The 8,048-nt window shown below is 31.9% G+C and overlaps 1 protein-coding gene across 1 annotated transcript in view; it reads left to right on the top strand.

Moving 5' to 3' along the window:
• Window positions 1-6,470, top strand: part of SI (sucrase-isomaltase) — a 93,019-nt gene extending 86,549 nt beyond the window's left edge. The window contains 3 exon segments of the mRNA NM_001082266.1: window positions 2,874-2,923; window positions 3,158-3,325; window positions 5,930-6,470. Coding sequence (NP_001075735.1) covers window positions 2,874-2,923; window positions 3,158-3,325; window positions 5,930-5,998 — 287 coding nt within the window. The 3' untranslated portion in view covers window positions 5,999-6,470.
• The last annotated feature ends 1,578 nt before the right edge of the window (window positions 6,471-8,048 follow it).

An 8,048-nucleotide genomic window follows, 5' to 3' on the forward strand; every position in this document is an offset into this window, starting at 1 on the left:
TGCAACCATAAAAAATAAGAATCTATTAGTAACTGATCTCACTAATATATGGAGTGTAAAAAAACTTCTCATGGAAGTTGAGAGCAGAATAGTGGCTACTGGAGGCTGGGGGAAAGTTAGGGAGGAATGGACAAAAATTATCAAAGGTACTAAGATATTGTTAGACATAAGAAAGTGGTTCATGTATTCTATTGCACAGTACACTAACTGCAATTAGCAATAATATGCTGTGCATTGCAGACAAATTGGAAGAGGTCATATTGAATACTTACACAATGATAAAATGATAAATATTTGAGAAGATACATAAGTTTACTCTGACTGGAATATTACAGGATCTGTACATGTATCAAAACATGTGATGCTGTGTTAAATTTGTACAATTTATATGTGTCAATTAAATATCAAATCAGTAAAAAGCATATATTAATATAGAGTATATATCAGAAATTTCACATAAGAATCACATACTATTGAGCAAGTTCCTTGGAAAAAGTACAATCTTCCTCATATTTTCTGATTCATAAAGAAAGAATCAACTTCTGTTCTTAGAATGCTTGTCTTTAGAGCTCAGACCTTCATTTACACATTAAGTGAGGTTCTACAGACTTTGGATGTAGCCTTTCTGTCTCACCTGGGCCCAATATTCATCATTCACATTAAATTTGTTGGAGATGAGTTTTCAGAGCTATAAACTTGAGATATGCATAATTCGCATCCTTGTTTTTGATCTTTGACTCTTACTATTCACCAAATTGGATTAGTTCATTCTAACAACTGGGGAAACACAGCTTTCCTTAAAATACTTGCTACAACTCTTCCTATTAAACCAAGATACCTATGAAAGAACTTGACACCTGCCCTTATTCTATTAAAAAATCACAGCAGATTTATTTCTTTAAATCACTGCAAAGTGACAGGAAAATTAAGATATTCCTTAATTACCTCTTAATGCAAGCATACAGAATTTTCTAGACAATTATCTCTGTTTATTTTGTTATATATCAACATCTTAGTATATTTTATATAAGTGTGATGATTTCAAATAATTCTCTGAAATCTTGAGGAAACAGCAACAACCATGTACAATTGATTGGTTGTTTAATTTATTAGAATCTCTTAAGAGATTCTGAGATTTCTCTCAGAGAAAGCATGCTAATCTAGTTGAAGGCACATATATGAATTGATTCTTCCTTTTAAACAAATACATTCAAATGTTGTAGCATAATAATAATTTGCTGACAATTTATTTCAAAGAAAATCCAACTATAGCTCAAAATGAAGTTGTCTTAACATATTCATTAAGTAAATTTTGAGCATTCCAGTTTGCAAATTGTAGCCTAGTAAAATGTTAATTTGTCTTATTTATTCTAATAAAGTAGAAATGTGTGTGTCCTTGACTAAGATTATATCTGGTGTCTTCCTCTTATTCATTAAAAGTAAAAACAAAACTGATTACAATTTTTGGTAACTCCCATTTTTCTTTTTATCCTATAATTCTAAACTTAGAAATCTGTTCTTAATAAATTTATGCTAAAATTGTGTATTTAAAAATTGAAACTATAATAGTTAAGGCATGTTAATGCCAATAAGCCCTGTAATGTATGTTAAATTAACCACACATGGATTAATATATTCATGGAATGAGTTTTGGGGCAAAATATCAACTTTAGTATCAGGGAAATCAATTACAAATTATTTTCAGTAGATTAATTAGTACGGTACAATCATATATATGTGAAGGGGGCATTAAAATATGCTGCATTTTCAGTGTTACCCCAATTACTTGTTTCAGGCATTCATTTTACTCCACTTTTCCCTTTCTATTTATACACACTTATTGGTTCTTTTAAATATAAATGCAGTTATAGAAATCAAGGAAACTTGAGCTTGATTCCAATCATTGGCAGTTGTTAGTTATTTTCTTTTTGGCAATTTCTTTGATTGCTTTGGGAGTCATTTGACTCCTCCATAATGGGAATAATAATATTATTAAAGTAGTCGTGACATCCTTAGAATTTGGTAAATAAAAAGTGCTTAGTTTTTGCTAACATGTTTTATTAAAATTGACTTTGAATACAGCAAGATTATACTTTAAAGAGTTAAGGAGTGGTGGTGCTGTGGCGCAGTAGGTTAATCTTCTGCCTATGGCGCTGGCATCCCATATGATGCTGCTTCTAGTTCCGGCTGCCCCTCTTCCAATCCAGCTCTCTGTTATGGCCTGAGAAAGCAGTAGAAGATGGCCCAAATGCTTGGGCCCATGCACTCACATGGGAGACCAGGAAAAAGCAACTGGCTCCTGGCTTCAGATCCATGTAGCTCTGGCCTTTGCAGCCATTGGGGGGTGAACCAATGGAAGGGACACCTTTCTCTCTGTCTCTCCCTCTCACTGCCTATAACTCTACCTCTCAAATAAATAAATAAAATCTTAAAAAAAAGAGTTAAGGAGAGGAATAAAACTCTGTATTAGTGATAGTTTGATTTTAATTAATCAGTAAGAACCTCTAACAACTGAATTTCTCCCCACTTGCCCAGAGATATGTGATAATGTGAATTCAGACCTGCCCCTATTTTAATGTTATCTCCCACACAGACAGACACAGACACAGAACAGACACAGTCACACATGGATACACACACACACACACACAAGTACACACACAACTGATCTTTTCCTTTAGGACAGTCTGTGGTGACTCATGTTTTCAATGTTCCTTGGACAGTTTATGAACAAGCTAAATAAGATTAGAAAAAAGAATGTATATGTATTGACAGTACTTGACACTGTTTATTTTGGAAAGAAAAGCAAACTACACTAATATTTCATCTTGTTCTTTGGACATAAAAAGATACTGCCTTTTCTCTTTCTACAGATACCTATGAGAGAGACCTGTATTTATCAGTACAATTTAATTTAAATAAGGTACGTAAAAGTATTTAGATGTAATTGTATTAATATTTGAAATTTATTTCATGTTTGTTGTATAAAATGCCATATTTCAAGTATGAGTAAACAATTTGCTTAAATTGTTAAAGTATACTTTTACATATTTTATATATATTAAATTATTTTAAATATATTTGGATTAACAGAAATACATATATTTAAAATATTTTTGCAAATGAAGGGTTTAAACATTTCTCTTTATTTTTATAGACAACTTTGACAAGCACGCTATTGAAAACTGGTTACATAAATAAAACTGAAATAAGACTTGGATATGTCCATGTATGGGGCATAGGAAACACTTTGATCAATGAAGTTAATTTAATGTATAATGAAATAAATTATCCACTTATATTTAACCAAACCCAAGCCCAAGAGGTAAGTGACATAATGTCTTTTAATAAGGCTATTGAAAACATCTCCATAGACTGATATTTCTCAGCCCTAAATAGAAATAACTATGAATTATGATCATACACATAAATTCATTTTCATTAAACCTCTATATTTATCTCTATGATATTATCCTTAACAACTTGTCATATAAATCAATCTAATGATATCTATTTTATAATTGTCTTTATATCATCAAAGTAAGATTAAATGACATGAGACCTCTAAATCACCTCATTGTTATCCATATTCGCTAACTGTCAAAAATATTTTTAAAAGTAAAATATCTACATTTAAACATTAAGCAATTTCAAAGTAAAGGGATTTCTGTTTAAATCTAGTGATCTTATATAACAGATAAAGAAACTGAGTCTCTGAAAATGGAAATTAATTCTTCAAGAATAAAGAACAATCATAATTAATTAGAAATTATTTAAAATTAGAAATCAATTTTGTTATGTTACTCAGTGTTGAATCAGAACAATAAAATGAGAGTTTCTTTTATATATTCCTTATTCTTCATTTACTATTAGAGTGATGAAAAATAAAACAATACTTAATAGTAAATATAGCTGAACAAGTCAAATAAAATATTTTAAAATGTCACTTTATTTCATATTCATTTTGATGAAATGTGTAACATAAAATAAATTTTTTCCAAAGTTTATTCCAGGGATTTTAAACATATTCACACACACACACAAAAAAAAAATAAGATTAATTTATTTGAAAGGCAAAGTGACATGGGAGAGACACAGAAGGAGAAATCTTCCATCTTCTGATTCACTCCCCAAATGCACCCCAACAGGAGGAGCTAACCCAGTCCAGAGCCAATAGCCCAGAACACCATCTGGGTCTCCCCCCTTGGGTGGCAAGAGCCTAAGTACTTCCACTGCCTTAGCAGGCACGTTACAGGCAGCTAGATCAGAAGAGGGATAGCCAGAACTCAAACCCACGTAGTCCCATGCAGGACGCAGGCATCTTCAGTTGCAGCCTGAGTCCACTGTGTCATGTTGCCCACTTCACTCAGCCTACACACACAAAATACATTATAAGAAAAAGTATTTGATGAAATTTCATTGCTGCAATGGTTTCAAAAGATTTTACTTCAACCTATATGAATATGCAGTTTCTTCTACTGCCATAAAACGAATATTTATGAGCCCCTGCAGTTTTCAAGCCTTAACAGATATGTAGGGAAAGGAATGAAGGGTCAGTTTATTTTTCTATCCTGATTTCCCTTCTACATATAGTTGTGGGAACTTTATACAATGATTTAATAGCTCTATCACTAAAATTTTAAAGACATTTTCCTAGCAAAGATTATGCCTACTTGATTTTTATACAAGGCATTATATATAAGAGCTATGTGTTTTAACTGTTGCTTTTTATTTTTTTTAAAGTTATTTGTTTATGTATTTAAAAGGCAGAATTATACAGAGAAAGAAGGCTGCAATAGCTGATGCTGGGCCAAGCTGAAACCAGGAGCCTTGTTTCTGGGTTTCCTATATGTGTGACAGGAGCCTAACTATGTGGGCCATCTCCTGCTTTCCAGGTCATTAGCAGGGAGCTTGATGGAAAATGGATCACTGGGACTTGAACCAGCACCCACTTGGGATGCTGGCATTGCAGATGGCAGCTTAACCTGTCATACCGCAGTGCTGTGTCCTGCTTCAAACAGTTGATAAAGGAGCTAGCTTAAGTTTTGATGTAGAATAGATCAAGTTTAAACCTTGCTAATAGTAATTAAGACAATCATTTAACTTCTACCTTTTAAACTCACTACTGTAAATGTGGTAAGTTAATTCAAAATTTCTGGGTATTAGTGAACAATTAATTTTATAAAGCATTCAGGAGACTCGCTGATGTGTGCCAGGCAAAAACAACCAAAAAAGGTTAACTCTCTTCCTCCTTGTTTTGCATGTTTGACGATGGAATCCAAATGTTCTGTGCTAAAACACAGAAAATCATATAGGTGATTGGGATTATCAAAAGTGACATCTCATGAAATCATCATATCATAAAATTATGACAGATTTTTGACTAAGGATGCTTAATTGATTATCTCCATGATTAACCACTATAAAGTCTGAGATTATCTACAGGGAAAGAACGTAGCACATACAAAATAAAAATCCTGGAAGGGATTTCGCCAAAGCTGTTTTGAATGAGGAACAAGAAAATACAGTTCTAAATCGAAACTTTGAGTACAAATGACTGAATTCAAATATTAGATAAGAAAACAGAGATTTATGTAGTATAGTTATATATAATTCCATATTTAGGAGTTATATGGAAAAAGAAATGAAATAAAAATAATTGGTTCACCGTCTGTTGGTAGCTACTGTACCTCCCTGGATTTCATTTCCATCATCTCTAAAATGGGTAGTTTAGGGTGAGAATGTTGCTGGAACAGTTGCAAACTCTCCAGAATAAAAATTTCATCACAATAGAAAGAAAAATGAAGCATATCTTATTTACTTTTTTTATTTTTTATTTTTTATTTTAATGGAAATATTATTAGTTATAACAACAACAGGGAAGTGTGGTTTTGATTAAATAATTAATTATCATTTTCCTTTTTTGTAGATATTAAATATTGATCTGACGGCACATGAAGTTACTCTAGATGACCCAATAGAAATCTCCTGGTCCTGAAGATCGCTATGAAGTTCAGCTGTCAAAAGGAAATTAATACCTAGATTTAAGTTTCATAGCACTTATAATTTGTCCAGGCTTCTTATAGTCTATAAAATATAATTTGTAACATTTATCTAAATGTTTTTTGAACAGTATGCATCAATAGTTATGCTAATTTTAGTTTACTAAGTTGCCAATTATTCTCTATTTAAATATGCTTAGTAGGATTTAAATAATTATATTTGTCCATTAGGTATCTGCTAAAAGTGTGAACTAGTTATTGAATATGTATATGTGTGACTAGGATAAAATTAAAACAGCTGATTCTTAAATTAAGTGAAATTGTATGTAATTGTAAATTATATACAACATTTTCCTTAAAACTTAGTAGATTTAAGTTATGTAACAGCTGTTGTCACAAGATTGAATTATTTCTTGGTATGTACACATAATGAGAAAACAGAAAATAAATGTATTTAACCATATAAAAGATGCATTTTTAATTTTTCTAAAGGAATTTGTTCTATTTGGTTTAAAACACTTTTATATATTGCTGAAGATTACCAGCTTAAAAAAGAAACATTTATTTCTCAGAGTTCATTAGGCTGATAAAACCAACATCAAGGCACCTGCATATCTGATGAATGGTTAGCACTTCTTCCTAGTTAAATATCCTCACATGGCATCGAGAAAGATAGGAAGCAACTTTGCTTCTTATTCATGACCTAATCATCTGCACAAGGCACTGTCTCTAGAAACCAGCACATTGGAGATCTGAATTTCATCATAGGAGTTTAGTCAGGACACAAACATCACTTCAAATTTTTCCACAGCAGAAACCAAATTTTGTGTTCTAGCTTTGTCTTATGAACTGGACAAAGATATTACTATTTATTCTAGTTAATTGAATAAATCATCCTAAGTCATTCATTCAGTTTGGAAGACTCTCTAACTTATGGTCTAGAATAATTTTTATTGGCATTTTTTGGCATTTATTTTGCTTAGAATTTATTTAATCAATTTGTGCCTTTATATAATTCTTCTCTAATTAGAAAATTAGATCATAATGGAACAAAAGACAAATCATAACTTGGAATAAAAGGATCTGGCATAATAATAGAAATGATAATAAAATCAAGAACAAAAATAATAATAGTAAATTTAAGTTATTTCTGAGAAATTCTGTGGTAATTGAGGGAATTGACAAATAGAGTATTAAAAACTAGGTGCTGATAAGGAATCCACAATTACTGCATGTGGGAGTATAAATAAGTCATAGTCATTTTCCCAATTTGTAAAATTTAATTTGTATATTTATATTCATTCATCCAAAGTTCCATTTTGAGATGTTCCCAGAGTCATACAAAGAAATGTGAACAGACTTATTCATTTCTTGTTATCGAGTATTAAAATCATTAATGACTTGACTGCAGTCAGTCTTGGCTTTAATTGCTGGACCATGCTGTTTTTCTGTAGCATGTAAACACTTGTCAACACAACACCATCAGACAAGGTCATCTTGCAACTTCCACAGAACAAGAGAAAAATAATTAGACCACACCTTAATCACAACTGAGCAGAAAACAAGACATAAAAATACTAATCATTAATTACTCTGTTGCTGAATGAGAATCCTTTTTAAATATCATTAAAAAAACAAATTATGTCTGTAAGCAGATGTAATTCTTCCCACCTCCTTGAAAAGAATACATGAAAATATACAAATCAAAATTTGAGCTGATTGCTGAGACCCAGAGCAAAGCTGTGCTTTTTTAAACAGTACCCCAGTCATCTGGCACATGCCCAGCTCTTCTGAGACACCTCCTAACATTCTCTCACTGAGACACTCCATGGTTTCCCAGGGTTTTCTCTCTCTTCACAGTCGATAAATAACAGCTTCACAACTTCTGGTAGTTTTGAGGGATAAACTCTTTTTTTTAACATTTTATTTATTTGCATCAAACTGAAAGTGAGAGCAATAGTGAGCAGGGGAAAGAGGGGAGGGGAGAATCTTTTATCTGCTGGCTCACTCCACAAAATACCTGCTACAGGCAGGGTTTGACCAGGG

Source organism: Oryctolagus cuniculus, chromosome 4 (assembly GCF_051225735.1).
Source record: "Oryctolagus cuniculus isolate XC-2025 breed Fujian yellow rabbit chromosome 4, ASM5122573v1, whole genome shotgun sequence".
NCBI classification, from domain to species: domain Eukaryota; kingdom Metazoa; phylum Chordata; class Mammalia; order Lagomorpha; family Leporidae; genus Oryctolagus; species Oryctolagus cuniculus.